This window comes from Xiphophorus maculatus, chromosome 12 (genome assembly GCF_002775205.1).
Source record: "Xiphophorus maculatus strain JP 163 A chromosome 12, X_maculatus-5.0-male, whole genome shotgun sequence".
NCBI classification, from domain to species: Eukaryota; Metazoa; Chordata; class Actinopteri; order Cyprinodontiformes; family Poeciliidae; genus Xiphophorus; species Xiphophorus maculatus.
This window is the reverse complement of record NC_036454.1, coordinates 10,311,683-10,327,278: the sequence shown is the minus strand read 5'-3', so window position 1 is coordinate 10,327,278 and position 15,596 is coordinate 10,311,683. Positions and strand designations below refer to the sequence as shown.

Below are 15,596 nucleotides of genomic sequence, written 5' to 3'. Positions count from 1 at the left end.
TGCGCAGTAGTTTAGTCTAATATATAGGGAAAGGTAGCTTCTCATTGCATGTTTCTTCCCTATCTTTCTGCCATTGTTTCTTTTAACCTAGGAGGCCTGTGGTAACCAATATTAGTTGCTGTAAATTAGATGAGAAATTAATAACTTTAGTTTGCCAAGGTGGATCTATAAATAGCAACCACTAGAGTCCATAGTGACTTCCAAGCATGCCAAGCATGTTATTAAGAGTAATAATCTGTAGACCAGGGGTCCTGGAAGACTGTTTGGACATTCTTTCATTTCAGCATGACACTATTTTTCCTGATTAGTCAACCTTTTCCAGTCTGTTAAAGTACTAAAATAATTGCTCATTTCATAGCAAAAGAGATGCATGTTAGATTTCAGTGCAGAGGTAATTCTGAAACCATGTGAGAGTGAGTTCCCTTTGCATATATCATATCATACAGGATTGAGGATGAAGAGTGGGATAAATACATAATCCCATCTAAGGTTGAGTCGGAGAAGTACAAAGTGAGCCGGACCTTCAGCTTCCTAAAGAGCAGGATGTCCAGTACCCGAAGTAAAACCAAGGTGAGTCGGCGCTGAGGGACTTTGTTCCAAAGGGAAAATAAAATTCCTACTGGATGAGATTTTGCTGGCATGTGTTTAAAATGTGACTGAGAAACCCTGCAGTTGACCTTTCTAATTAAAAAGTCAGAGCTGAAAGGCCTCTGGAAGTAGTGCACTAAAACTTTTAACAGCCCTCAGAAAAGCCCGGTCAGAATTCCTGCACTGGGGGGCCCATTGTCTGATAGTTGTGCCTTTATTTGGAAAGGGAGAAGTTTCCTCTCTTCAGGACTTTGCAGAGGACATAGTGAAAAATATTCCCTTACATAACATGTAGAACCCCCCCCCCCTTCCAGCCCCTACTTCTTTTTCTCAAAAAATAGCCTGAAGAACTAAAAACACGTCCTGCTGTAATCCCGTGAACACATGTTTGCATGTGCTTGAAGGCATGTTTTCCTCACACAATACACTGGGACAGCAAAAAAAACAAACACACGCTCTCGGACTTCCTTGCAAAGTCTGGGAAGAAAATAAATATGGCCCCATCACACACATACAGAGAGAAATCCCTCTAATGCCCCCCGAGGATAAAGCACTCTAACATCAGCTGTCCCCGTAGACCTTAGCAAAGTAAACAGAAAAACCCACTCATGTGCCTCTTTATCTCAGCTAGCCTCACTCCAGCAGGTGTCTTGCACCAAACTGAGGGCTGCTATGTGCTACATCTTTGGTGGTTTACATAAAAATGTGGCTTTAAGTACAGTACATGTCAGCCAAAGGAGTAAAATCCCAGTATTTATGACCTCTTTTGTTTCAGGTAAAAGGGAAAGAGACGAAGGAGGGAAAAGAGAAGCTGGGAGCGTCTAATGGGCACCAGTTCGTTCCCATGTCTCCGTCTGCTCCTACTCTCTGTGTGGCCTGTGATAAGCCTGTTTCTGGGAAAGAGTCGTTGCAGTGCGCCAGTGAGTGTTTAATGTCAGAACTGGTGTTGGATAATGTCCTGTAGTGGTTGGAGTGTTTGAAGACTGTTTAAATTACTTTGCACGTGCTGCCATGATGTTTTCCATGGTGACTCTAAGTATGTTTCATGACAGAAGAATACCAACATCACTGGAAACAGAATCCATACATGTGATACTTCAGTTTGTTGTCAGTCAATTTATGAAATTAACCGGGATTTCCTCTGCCTTAATTTGTAGACTGCTCTCTGAATGTCCATAAAACCTGTCGGGAATCTGTTGCAGCCTGTGGAAAGGTAATCACTCATTATTCATTTTGATGTCAAGTTTAACAACTAATGATTTTCATTTTATTTTAATGTATCAGAATTGATTACCCAGTACTAGTAAAAAATATCTTTTTTTTAAAATCATATCCTAAAATATGATAAACTCGCAAAATTCTTTGAGTACAAAGACCTCGACCAGCAGCCTGTACTTTGATGCATGTTAGACCATGTTTAGTGTCATGTGCTTTGATGCATTGAAGGAGATGAGATAATAATTCCTTATGCTTATTCTCACCTTAAAATGGTTACTTCTATGAAACAATCTGCAGAATAGTTTCTGTTATGTATTGGATTCCTTAGAATGAAAAAAAACCAAAACAAACAAAGAGGATCTATAAATTAGACCTCAAAGCAAAACCAAAATTGAGACTGAACAAACTGTATAATGCCTTGCTATAATCAAATTAATAACAAAAACTAAAAAGTAAAGACTCACATAAGCTTGGAAGTTATGAGTAGACTGCATTTTGAAAAATTTCTACATAAATCTAAACTATGTGAGTTTAGATTTAGATCAATTGGAACTGAGTTTTACTGAGATCCTTTAGAAGTGAAACAAACCCACAGATACAGATCACAGATGAATTAATTTGTTTCATATGAGCTCAATCTGGAGTTTCTGTTGTCAAAATGATCAATCTTTCTTTCATCTGACCAAAGCACAAGGTTCAGTAAAGTTCCAGTACGGATTAGCAAACTTTTTATTTTTTTGATGGTAGGAAAGAAAAATCTTGTTTTTTGACATTAATCGTAAACAGCTGGTAGGGCCTAAATAGTGTGTAATGATCTTGTCTTTCTTATTTTGAAGTGTCACTATGAAAAATTAACCTCTGCATTGTGACATGTTTTGACGCCAGAGAAAGAGAAAGTCAAATTCAACCCTTCTAGATTCTCTGATTAATTTTTAAAAGTTCATATTCAAATTAATGATATAACCAATCACGTATATTCAAGCAATGCAAAGTGTACTGAATCAAAAGCAGTAATTACAGTAGAGGAAGCTTATTTGGACTCAAAATAGTTACTTTTTACATGACGAGGCAGGAAAATCAACTTTTTTGGGGTACCAGACCTTTTTGGCGTTTAGATTCTTTTTCATTCTTTATAAGTTTTCCATCAGATAAACGGTGAACAACTGGTCACTGTTCTTTATCAACAATAATTCTGGCTTTCTACATTTTGCTATAATGAAGGGAGCAGGCTGGAAGTGTGTAGCTAAACAAAAGTGGAAAGATGAGACCAAGTGGAGAAAAAAAAACATCTTATCCCTGGTGTAATATGGTTTAGGCCTGTTTTGCTGGTCCAGCATATTTACCATCAGTGATTGAAGAGTGAGAAATAACAGCCAGTTTAAAAGAAAGCTTTCAACACTTTTATCTGTGAATTGAAAATGTGATGTCACAATAGTGATTGTAAGCACATGCGTTGTTCCACCACATCGTAATTACAGAAGAATTAAGTTCTTGTTTTGGAATAAAATGTTTCCCTTCAGTCCAATGGGAATGTTGTCAAAGGACTCCTTGTTTGCTTTTTTTCCTAAACATGGCTGCTCATTATCAAAAGCAAACATTTATATAGTTTTACCACACAGATTGTGTTTTTAAATTAAATTATTCATAAAATTAGCATGAATCACACATTTTTCTTCTTCTGAATAGATACAGTATTTCCCTTTGAGATACTATCCTAACACTTGAACTGTACTGTAAAGCTAGATTGTGTTTGCCTTTTGTGTGTGAAGAGTTAAACTTGGAAAATAAAACTTGTATGTTATATCAGGCTTTAAAAAGATAAAACAACAGATTTTTTCAAAATTAATACAATATGTTTTTCAGTACCTTTTAAAGAGGTTTGTCCTTTTCGACACACAAAAAGCAATAGTTGTTAGATTATGTTTTTCACTTATACAACGTATACACAATAGGTTTCTCACAACAGAGTTGGGAACTTATCACATTAAACACTATTGAGCCTCGGCAAACACAAATGACCTTTTAACCCCATGAATTGCACAAACATAGAGGTGACACTCTTAAAAAAATAAATGTGTTGTTTTTCTTACAGTCACCTTGTTCTTATGTAAATGTTCACTGTGTGTGCATTTTATGAACAAAATCACTTCTTTTACGGCTGCTCGTGTTAATATAATTATCTTTGTTCCCCAGAAACTGCAGGAGAGGAATCTAGTACTAATGAAAAGCAAGACTATGTCTCTCCCACAGAGTGAGTATCCCCGTCCCCACCCAAGTAACTCAGGATCAAAAGTCCTTCTTTAGTTTGTATTTATTTAGTTTTCACCTGTCCTCCCTCATCTCACAGTTCAGTAAACCTCTGCCCTTCATCCCCCAGTCTGTCCAGTTAAACTTCAATCCACCTCAGTTGGGGGTGAAGCCTGGATTGTTTTTATGTGTGTTTTTGCGCTCACCTTTTTTTTTTTTTTGCACTATTGGGAAATTAAGGTTGCTCATGATCTGAAGTAATTAATACAAAATTATCAGTTAAGAAAATGAAATCCAATACATTTTTAATGTCATCTACTGCAGTTCTTCAAAAATTAAAAGCTTTTGAAAGGACATATAGAATAATTTCACAAGTCTTTGAAACTAGGCTGGTCTGATAACCCTGAGAAGTACAGCAAAGATTTAAAATAAACATATCTAACATCATCTTGCTTCTTTCAGTTAGAACAGAAAATCCACAGTTGTTACTATGATAGTACTGCAATCAGTAACAGTTTTTGCTATTTTCTTTGTGGTGCATAAATTCAAGTTAAAACATTGAAGCACAACTACTAACGTCAGTTGACATTTTCAGGCACTTACTGTGCAACATATTTTGTTTATGTCCACCTTTTAGATTATTTTTCAGAAGTATAACAACCTAAAACCAGAGAAAAGTCAAAAGTTGAAAAGTACTGTACATATTTTTAAATCAAGAAGACAAATTATCATCAGAGTGAGTTGAACTGCTTTGTTTTAACATGAGAATGAAAGTGGGAAAGAGCTAACTTCCTGTCGGCAGCTCTGGAGGAGAATAGTAAAAACCAGATGCTTCTACTGGAATGATCCCACAAAATATTAGACTATTTACAGGTCACTGTCAGAAATCTTTGAGTAATCAGAGGAACTATCAAGACAACTGTGATTTGATCATCCTAAAACAGCACAAGAGGGTTTGTGTGATTTAACTCTACAGTGTGTCTGCTTCTGCTCAGATAATGTTTTTAGAAGTCCAGTCTCTTTTGCTGGTGGAGTTGCAGTAGAAGGGAATTCCAGAGGGCAAAGTTTCTCGAAGCTCTGGCCCTCATGATAGCCACACAGTGACAAGAAACATGATATCTAGATCAAGTGATAACACAGTGTTGCTTGGAGCAACAGATGAGTGAAGGCTATTAATGCTTAGCAGAAAGAAATATGTTGAAGATATTATCTTCATAATGTGTGCCTGAAAGAACCCGAGTTCAGTCGAGAATAGTTAGTTCTTTAACCTGAGGGGACGGAAGAACTGGTGTGTTGTCAATTTTAACTAGATAACTCCTATGTTTCATTACTCTGCATTTTGTGCCAACAAGGATTTCTGTTACTTTTAAGTTTAAAAAAAACTGTAGAAATTGCAAAGGGAGTTGGGAGGTTAAAAAATACGCTGTATTTACAGAAGGTGTGAACAAGGGTAAAAAGGTAAAACACAAAGAAGATAGATCCAAAGACAAGATGTGACTAAAAAGGAGCTGGACTTAAATTTTGATTAAATTGAGTTAAACAAAAGACACATGTTCAGTTTTGTTTTGATGACAATGGTGGTGGCTAATCTGATGAGAAGGATATTATGTGAATAGATCAGCAACAATGAGAATGACCAGCCAACTTTGTCTTTCTTGTAAGAACCTAAATGTAGGAGGGGACTTACTTTTAGCTAGCTGGCTGGCAGTTGTTAGCAAAATCTTGTGGCAGAGGCAATGGAGCAGAAAAAACTCTAGTCATTATTTGGCATGTCATTTAAAATACTTTAAACCACAGAAACTGTATTACTAAAACATCAACAGTTTAAAACCACTTTTAATCTGAAATCCAGATACAAATAACTTGCCAACTCCAACTCCACACTGAGTCTGGTTCATGTTCCTGTTTATCTTCCAGGTTTTGCTAAGGATAGTTCTCCAGCTTCTCTTTTCTCTTCCTCCGCCTGCTCTTCCCCATCATCTTCAGTTCCAACAATGACCAAAGAGAAAAGGGAAACAGTCGCTTCTTTCTCCAAAAGCCAATCAATCTCTATAGACAGCAGGTAGGGCAGCAGTAAATTATATCCTGAAGTACTCATTTACCTATGCAATCACGCAATTATTTTAATATTACTACTATTATTACTATTGTCAATGTTATTATTATTATTATTATTATTAGAGGCTGGAGTGAAACAGCAGGGGTGGACAGTGAATGCAACATGACAGCTTGCACTAACAGCTCTCCTCCTGAAGAAGGAATACCTGTCACAACAACTCCCCATTTCACCGACCTACCTATCAGCACAAAGGGTGAGTGACAGAGAGCAGCAGGATTCTGGGCAAACATTAATTAAAAGTGACTCTTTGTCTTAATGCTGTATATACAGATACTGTTGATGCTCCTCTGCTGAGTGACCTGTCAGCTGACTTGCTGGGGCTCGAGGCAGAGTCGTGGAGTCTCGCTGTCTCTCCAGTCTTTTGTAGCCAACACGACAGACGCACCATCAAACGACAAGATGTTATTTATGGTGAGGTCTTTCTGTCTTTGGTTGTTTCTTGCAGGACATAGTTGTGCAGCTGTACTGCACAAACAAGGAGGCTTTCAAAGTATACAAAAAGAAACATTTAAAATGACTCCTGGTTTCTTTGCAACGTTCTGTTTTGTAGACCGCATTCTTGGCTAAGTACTTCTGTGTTTCACTGTTTTTCTTTCCTGGTTGGAGCCATTTGTGGACCTATTGCTGCCTTTAGTGTTGTGTACTCTCTTTGATTTCTTTTCTCTCATATCAAGTAATCATGGCTCAGTACTTCTGTTTGGAGCTGTGTCTCTTTCCTGGACAGATTAATTGGCAAAACTATGACTGCTAGGAACTCAATATGTTCTGTTTTTCTGTGACCTAGAAAATACTTTAAGCTTCTGTGTTTTGCTCTGCCACTTTCAGAGCCGTTGATGGAGCTATTACTGTCCTCAGCTTGGAGTCTTTCTTTTTCTTTCTCATATGTTCTCATATGTTTTATTATGTCTCCTGGATATAGTCAATGATTGCTGCAATGTCAATGACTCAATGTAATACACTGCACTTCTTCACACTTTTTACCAACTGTCATTACCCTAAATAATACTATTCTATTTGATTTTATGTAACTGGATGACTTTGACTGAATTGTATTATGAATTGAGCTGATTATAATTGAATAATTTGGACCGAATTGGATTTTAATTATGAATGTGACCTGTTTGACCTACAATGTGGCTTAAGATGACATTTATTGTAAATTAGTGCCTTATAAATGTCTTAAATATTAAATTGAAGGAAACAGAATACAATTCCATTAAGTTGGCTATGAGCCTTTAGTCTGTGATTTGATTTTAATTGCCATTTTGTGTCAGGATATTATCATATGTGTATTATTTGTCACATATCTATTGAAATCTAGAAATGTGGTCATCCAAAAGACCAAGCATTCCCACAGAAATGCTACAAAAACAAAAGCACATGATAAAGTTTCCCAGTTTCACACAGCTATTTCTGAGTAGTTGTGACCAGACTGTTATGTAATTATGTTCCATTGGAAAGAGCCTAAAACCAGCCCCCCAGTTGCTGAACACCATCTTATTGTAGATATCCAAAGAAAGGCTTTTCTGTTGAACCTGTCCTGACAGTTTTATTCATTCTGTTTCAAAATGTTGCATTAACAGTTGGCTAAAGCTGTGAGGAAACTTCCCAAATAAATGAGTCATCTGTGTGTGTAAACCATTAGACGTTTGACTCTCGGTGTTCTCTTGCTCTGTGCAGAGCTGATGCAGACAGAGCTGCACCATATTCAAACTCTGACAGTCATGTCGGAGGTGTTCAGGAGAGGTATGCTGGAGGAGCTGCAGCTCGACTCGGACTGCGTGGCCCGGATCTTCCCCTGCTTGGATCCTCTCCTGCTTTTCCACAGAAACCTCTTCAGAGCGCTGCAGGAATGCCGCCAGGCTGCAACACAAACGGACAACTCCCGAAATTACCTCATCCATCGAATTGGAGACGTACTGCTTCAGCAGGTTGGTGGTGGCAGGTTGGCAGTCAGTGATAATCAGAGATCGATGTTAGTGGTCATCTTCATCATCGTCATCTCCTTCAGTTCTCTGATGAAAATGCTGAGACGATGAAGCAGGTGTACGGAGAGTTTTGCAGTCACCACATGGAGGCTGTCAATGTCTTCAAAGAGCTCCAGCAGCAGAACAAAAAGTTTCAAAATTTTGTCAGAGTAAGTTTCCCTCCCACCTTCAAAACACCTTTGCTTAGCTGAAGATGTTTTACACTCACATTCCTTCTCTCCTGACAGCAACAGAGTAATAACTCTCTGGTCAGACGAAGAGAAGTGCCAGAATTCATCCTGTTGGTCACGCAGCGCGTCACAAAGTATCCAGTTCTGCTAGAGAAGATACTGCAGTACACTCAGGGTAATGTATCTTAAAATATTTAAAATTCATCCATGTTAAATCTTGTTTTTTTTATACAGTACGTTGTAAAATGATTCATACTTTTGTCATATTAAAATCAAAAACTTGTATGTATTTATTAGGATTTTATATGATTGCCAAACACAAAATAGTGCATACAAGAAAACCTTTTTTTCTGAAGATTATGACTTCAATATGTATTTTGCCTTCTTGACTTAAAACATTGTAAAACTACCTACCACTGCAATTACACAAGTTTTTTATGGTATGTCTATTGTTCTAACTTTGCAGAAAACACTATGCTAACACTAAATGGACAGTGTTTGTCCACATTAGATTTTAGTCTTCCCATACTGTCATAAAGTCCAGACTTGCGAAGTCCGTAACTAATTAGCTATGTCCAGTCAGCAGATTCTCCCTCTCTGTAGCTTTAGATCTCTGTAACTCCTCCAGATTTACCAATGCCCTTTGTGCTGCCAGCATTAGGTGTGGAACCATATCTTGCAGTACCATACTATTTCCATATTTAAAATACAGTAAGATATTTAAATCTTGTGATATTTCTAGCCTGGCTCTATGTGATCCTGCTCTACAACATTACATTTGCGTGTTTGCTGTGTTCCTCGGTTTTTCTGATGCTATTTCTTCACTAATGCTCTCTAACAAACCTCTGAGGCCTTAACAGAACAGCTGGATTCATGTAGAAACTAAATTTAATTAGATTAGGTTAAATTTAGGAACTTCAGAATATAGAAAGGATAATTTAGCTGTACACCACACTTTTCAGACTCATTAGTAAAAAAAAAAAGAAAAGTAAAAATACTTTAAAATATTTTTTTTACATTTATGCCCTACTTTGTTCACTTCTGGCAAAAAAATATTTTAAAGTTTCAGGTTGTAGTGTAGAAAAATTTGAATAGCTCAAGAAGTATAAATACATTTGTAAGGCACTATGTTAATTGGCAGCAACAAAGCAAAAATACATTCATTATATTACATATTTATGGTCACTTCAAGAAATTGCTGTTTTATGAACTTTTCTATGCTAGATAAGATCACAGAAGGCATTCTTGTTTTAGTAATTCGATCAGGACTTATTTCACCGCATCACAGCAAAGCTGCATAGCATTATGAAGTTATTTATTAATTTTACTGCCACTGCTTCCACTCCCAGATGGAAGCCAGGAACACTCCAACTTGTCAGATGCCCTGGCTCAGATCCGTGACATCATCACAGCCGTGGATGTGATGGTCGGTAAGTATGAGCGATCTCAGGAGCTGCAGGAAGTACTCGCTAGGCTGGAAACCAAGAGCTTCGCCAAGCTCAAGAATGGCAAGGTGTTTCGCAAGCAGGACCTGCACACCAAGCACAGAGCTCTGCAGCACAAAGGGCTGCTCTACTGGAAGACTGCCACGGGGCGTCTAAAAGGTGTGCAGATCATCATCTCTTCTGCTAAATTAGATTTTTTTAAATACTTTCTGAATCGCTCATATAAATATATCTCTTTGGTTCCCAGACACTTTAGCTCTTTTGCTCACGGATGTCCTGGTTTTTCTGCAAGAGAAAGACCAGCGCTTCATATTTGCATCTGTGGTAAGGGCATCAACCCAAACAATGCTTTGAAATTGGATACACCTATATTCAAGTTTTCCATCTGTAACCTTGCCTTTCTGGGCTCTCCCTCAGGACCAGAAGCCTCCAGTTATTCCTCTGCAGAAGCTCATTGTTAGAGAGGTAGCCAATGAGGAGCGAGGAATGTTCCTTATCTCTGCATCCTCCGTGGGGCCAGAGATGTATGAAGTTCACACCACCACAAAAGAAGAGAGGAATGCCTGGATGAGACACATTAGACAAGCTGTGGAGAGGTGTGGGGGTGTGCACGTCAGCAGGGTGTTTGTCTGAGTTAAAGTTAGTGTGTGTGTCAAGTTAATGGGTGATAAAGCTTGGGTTACTCACAACTTGCTAATCCACACGGCAGTTGTCCAGAGGAAGAAGAGGAGGAGGAGCGAACTGCAGAGACAGAGGAAGCCAGACAAGCTGCAGAAGTCAGAGTTCAAAAGATTAGCAAGTTCCAGGGTAAAAAAAAAAAAGTTAAAAATACCCCTATACGTTTTAAATCTTTCTTTTAAAAAAAAAATCATAAACAGCAAATCCTGTTCTCTGTGTTTGTGCAGAAACGTTGCTTGGTCAGGACCAGCAAATCTGCCACAACTTGGAGGAAAAGTTGCAGCTGTACGCTGATATTACAGAATTAACTCTCCGGTCACCAGAGTCTGTCCCACATCGCCATCTGCTGGTGGGACCTGCACAGTACTTCGACATTGAGGCGCCTCGTCAAGCATCATCGCTGCTCACAGCTGCACTGAGAGAAGGTTAGGGTCAGGATCTGTTGTATGGCTGTAATCAAGAGATTTCACGACGGGTGTAAAATATGTTGCAGTGAAGAATAAAACTAAACAGAATTTTATCGAGATTTAAGCATTTATTACAAAGAGACCTTCTTTAACATGGCTGCACAACATATTTTTAAAGTTACAGATTTCTGAATGTGTCAACATTTCCATGACGCAATGTTTTTAAGGTTTTTTTTCTTATAAATAACGGCTTTACGATCATAATTTATAGTTGTGCAGTGATGGAAACAAGAGATTTTTTTCTCTATTTTAACTTTTGTGTGCGGTCTGTAATATAGTTGCCTGCTTTGCACACAAAAACATGTTCTTTTTAAAAAACTAGCTGCTCTATTTGTGGTTGAACTGCTTGCTGTGGGTTGCAGTGGACAAAATCACATACAGTAGACCAATAAGTAGCAGAAGTTGAGTTTAAGCTGAGTCTCAAACTCAAACACTATGATCTGAATTGAAAACACTTTGATCCCAGTTTGAAACTGGGCATCAAAATGAGAAATTCCTCCCAGAAAGTTTTTCTAAAACCATCATTCCAAATGCTATGGTTTCTACCATAAGACCATATCATTTTTCCTTTATCAGTTTTTAAAAAAAGATTCACAATTTTCATCATGTCAGTTCAATCTTCCAAAATAACCCTGACTTTGTTGTCATAATTTCTGTGTATTAGTGACATATCATTTAAATGTCAAAATGCAAATGAATATTTTAAATCACTGATTTGTGTCTTTTCCTGTTTCTCTCACAATTTGACTTATAGGTTATCCATCCATTTTCTGGTCACCCTTTGTCCCTGACTTATAGGTTATGAAAGGAAAACAGTAAAGAACAGGCAACAGCTGTTTAAAATATTTCTTGATTTTTTTTTAAATCAATTATTTTCTAATTAACTTATTTATTTTAAAAAAAGAAAAAAAATCCATAAATCTGAGCTCAAACACACCTATGATAGATACTACACTTTGTAGCTCAGGAGAGACACACACATAAAAAAAAAAACGATCTCTCGCTTTAATTGTTAGGAAGAGCACATGCTCTGTTTATGTGGGTGATTAAAATGTCCATGAGAAGTGCATATTTTTCTGCATTGCAGAACAATCATCAATATTTACTAAAGTTTGTTTTCCAGCTGAGAACCTGATCAATATTCTCCAGACCCGTGATGGCGTCCCGGTCCACAGCCAGAACTCTCCTCTCCAAGCCCCAGAGTGCTGCAGCTACAACAGCCACGGCAGCAGCATTCAGGAGTCTCCCTCTGAACGTGAGTCACAGGATAATTCTACAGTTCAGCATTTAATATACTTTAAAAATAAATTCCAGAAATCTTAATGGACAGTTCTGATTTCTATATGCATGCAGCGGATTATCTGAGCACGCTCAGTATCAGCTCCAACTCTCTGGGGTCTGACAGCGAGTTAGCGGGCATGGAGAGCGCGTCGTGGAGCTCAGCAGTCGAGCTAAGGAAAGGAGACTCAAAAGGAACACTTTTAAAGGTTTGAGCTCCTTACTTTTTCCCATCAGTAGTTTTCACAGATTAACAAGTAGAAGTTGTTATTATTATATATCAATGCACTGTATTTAGGTGGCAGAGAGCGTCCAGAGCCTGACTCAGCTTCTCTACAGTCTGCAGGTAGGAAGAAAAATGCAAATATATTTCTGCATTTAAAAAAAAAATAAAATCATTATGATCAACTGATTAAACTGATGTTTTGATTTGTATTTTTTGCTTATTTTTTGTATGTATTTTTTCTGTTTTTGAAATATGTCTGTAAAAGCTGAATAGCTAATTTTCTTTTCATCTGAATAGAGGGCAGATATAAGTTTATGCTTCTTTCTGCTCTTTTTCATTCACGATTGCTTTCAGTTGTTACATGAACTATTTATATTTATTATTGAGTGAATGAAATAAATAAAAATGACATGAAATGAACCTTGAGAAAATTATGGTAATATACAGGACAAGGGAATGAATGCATTATTAATCTTTACTATATGCTAGCCTAATTCCTTAAAACATTTCTCTTAGAAATATGTTTTTATGTTCATTATAGTAGTTAGGTTAGGAAACGGTGGCAGTTTATATATTTTTTTATATATTTTTTCACTAGTTTGTATTCCGATGAGGAAAAACTCTGATGACATTCAGAACATGGTGGTTATGTTACAGTTTGAAACAGAGTCTCATGTTTTCAGGCAGCTGTGACCCTCCAGGACAGCTTCTATGAAGTCCAGAAACTTCTTCTTCAAGAGGGAGAAAGACCTCAGCTTCGCAGCATCACCTCCCTCCAAACCAACTTGGTTTGTTCATATAAATATTTATCTGTAATTTATCTGCCAGCCAGTCAATGAGCTCATGGCACATGAGGTTCAAAACAGCACTAAGATGCTGATTTGCTTTTTATCCCTCCAGGAACAGGAGAAGCAGAGGAGCACTGACAAGATGAAAGAGGAAAAGAAGAGTTTGGAGAGGAAGAAAGAAGATGTGGATGAGGTGCAGAAGCTCCAAGTTAAACTGAAACAAGAGCAGCAGCGCTGGGAAAAAGAATGTGTGGCCAGAGAGAAACAGCAGGTAAGACTCATTTCTGTCTACTTTTTCATTCACAGCAGTTAAAATAGAACCTAAATACTCTTATCATTCCTGTAGTACATTTTTTTTGTTCTCATCTTCAGTCTGTAATGTGAAAGTATTCCTCCCCCTCTGAATTTTTTAACATTATAACCACTACATATTCTTGGGGGAAGGGAAAGGAAAAGGATATATAGTTTTCAAAACAAATCTTCCAAATGTAAGTCTTAATATTGGCAAAGCATTCAGTTCCCTAAAAATAAAAAGAAGACTTTTTGAAAACCTTGTATCATTTTCCATCCAAAAGGCACAGACCAATTTGTGTTGGTTTCATTGAACATACATGGATTTTTATGGTTGCAATATGATAAAATCTACTGAAGTTAAAAAGATAGAATGTACTGAAGCATAGATAAACACATATTTGCCTGTTTGCTTACAGACTGACCAGGAGAACGTGTTGGAGCAGCGAGAGCAGCAGTGTCTGTCTGAGTCCGAGCGGCTCCGCTGCGAGCGAGAGGAGCTCGACGCCCAGCTGCAGGAGTATCAGCAAAACCTGGACAGGCTGAGGGAGGGCCAGAGGAGTGTAGAGAGGGAGAAGGAGAGGATCGAAACCCAGCAGAGGCTGCTGCAGAGCTGGAGACACAGCCGACAGAGCAGCCTGCCCGTCACAATACCACTAGATGGATACAAGGCAAGCAGATCAGAGAGAGGAGGAGGAAATACATCGAGGCAGAAAATGTCAAAGTACAAAAAATGGCTGTTCGCACTATAAACATTTTTCATGTGGTTTTCTTGAGTGAAAACGAGATCTAAGGCAATGGGAAATGATTTTATTTATTTTTACGTCCGATTTAATTTTCCTTTTTTTTGTCTTTTATTCAGGTTAATTTCTCACTATTTTCATGTTTTGAACCAGATACTCCTTGTTTGCCCCTTCAGAGATTTAGGTTGTTACATGTACATATATACCATCTCATTATATTTAAGTGCTATCTGTAATCTACATAATTAATGCATAATTGTTTATGGATTATTGTTCACTGTTACTGCAATGGACTCTTTAATTGTGCAGTTTTATTACAATTTTACTACATGTATTAAAACAAGTCACAATCACTTAGGGTATGAAGAAACTTCATTACAGTCTTGTTGAGCAGCTCTATGTATGAAACTATTTTTAAATATTGTGATGAAGATATCTATTCAAGGTATCCCACATTTTCCTAATTCATAACAACTCCACCACTTTTTAAGATATTTAGATACTCTGAATATCCATCGGTCTGTACAGTGTTAATAGTTTGCAGAACTCGCATATGTTCCATTTAAAGTTTAATATCCTACTAAATTATGTTTCCAAGCAGCCCTTTGCAGTCTTGCTGTTGCACACATTGAAAATCAGAACTCCATTTATTGTGCAAGTCCAGATTATATCTTTTGAAAATAACTTTTGGAAATGTTAAGATGATCAAAGCATTTCTCCAGAATCAAATAGTTTGCTATAACAATAGAAAAACAAACATTTCTATTTCATGATTACCATATAATATTTTTTGCATCTCAAGAAAGCTAAAGTAAAATTTTAATCAGGGAAAGCTGCTGACATCTGCTGTAGAAATGAGCAGAAAAATTAACGGTAACGGAATAAAAAATGTATAAAAGTAAAACAGGGTGGTTTGCTTGACCTCTACTCTTTTTTTGTGTGTTATCGCTCCAGGTTCCCACACACAGCCGCACAGGCAGCTTTGATGGGAACTACTCACTGTTCAAAAACGAGTCGGGTTTGTTCAGCTCCCTGCAACAGAACCACCTCCACCAGCCACCCATCTACAACCACCAGCACACCCTCTCCACGCAGAAGAAGAATAATCCGGATGGACCGCCGCTCAGCTCAGCCGACCGCAGCGTTAGCGCCAGCCTCTACAACAGCCTCAACACACTGCTGAGCCAAACGCACGGCAAGCAGCCTCTGTACGGCAACAACCACAGCTGCTCCCGACCGTCCGCTGATTGCCTCCATACCTTCAGCAGCAGAGTGCCTTCACAGCAGCAGAGATGCGGCAACAGTAGGACATATTTCTGCTTTTAAAACATGATCTTGATTTACCTCCTC

At 37.9% G+C, this 15,596-nt stretch overlaps 1 protein-coding gene across 2 annotated transcripts in view; it reads left to right on the top strand.

Moving 5' to 3' along the window:
* Positions 1-15,596, top strand: part of LOC102224309 (rho guanine nucleotide exchange factor 28-like) — a 51,624-nt gene that overhangs the window by 33,802 nt on the left and 2,226 nt on the right. For both annotated transcript variants that reach the window (XM_023343927.1, XM_023343928.1), the window contains 22 exons: positions 447-570; positions 1,364-1,508; positions 1,746-1,801; positions 4,000-4,057; positions 5,971-6,115; positions 6,235-6,365; positions 6,443-6,583; positions 7,853-8,103; positions 8,184-8,309; positions 8,388-8,505; positions 9,680-9,934; positions 10,023-10,099; positions 10,193-10,371; positions 10,485-10,582; positions 10,681-10,878; positions 12,044-12,175; positions 12,274-12,407; positions 12,497-12,544; positions 13,108-13,212; positions 13,325-13,483; positions 13,923-14,174; positions 15,201-15,549. In XM_023343927.1, the coding sequence (XP_023199695.1) occupies positions 447-570; positions 1,364-1,508; positions 1,746-1,801; positions 4,000-4,057; positions 5,971-6,115; positions 6,235-6,365; positions 6,443-6,583; positions 7,853-8,103; positions 8,184-8,309; positions 8,388-8,505; positions 9,680-9,934; positions 10,023-10,099; positions 10,193-10,371; positions 10,485-10,582; positions 10,681-10,878; positions 12,044-12,175; positions 12,274-12,407; positions 12,497-12,544; positions 13,108-13,212; positions 13,325-13,483; positions 13,923-14,174; positions 15,201-15,549 (3,281 nt within the window). The remainder of the gene's footprint in view (positions 1-446; positions 571-1,363; positions 1,509-1,745; positions 1,802-3,999; positions 4,058-5,970; positions 6,116-6,234; positions 6,366-6,442; positions 6,584-7,852; positions 8,104-8,183; positions 8,310-8,387; positions 8,506-9,679; positions 9,935-10,022; positions 10,100-10,192; positions 10,372-10,484; positions 10,583-10,680; positions 10,879-12,043; positions 12,176-12,273; positions 12,408-12,496; positions 12,545-13,107; positions 13,213-13,324; positions 13,484-13,922; positions 14,175-15,200; positions 15,550-15,596) is intronic.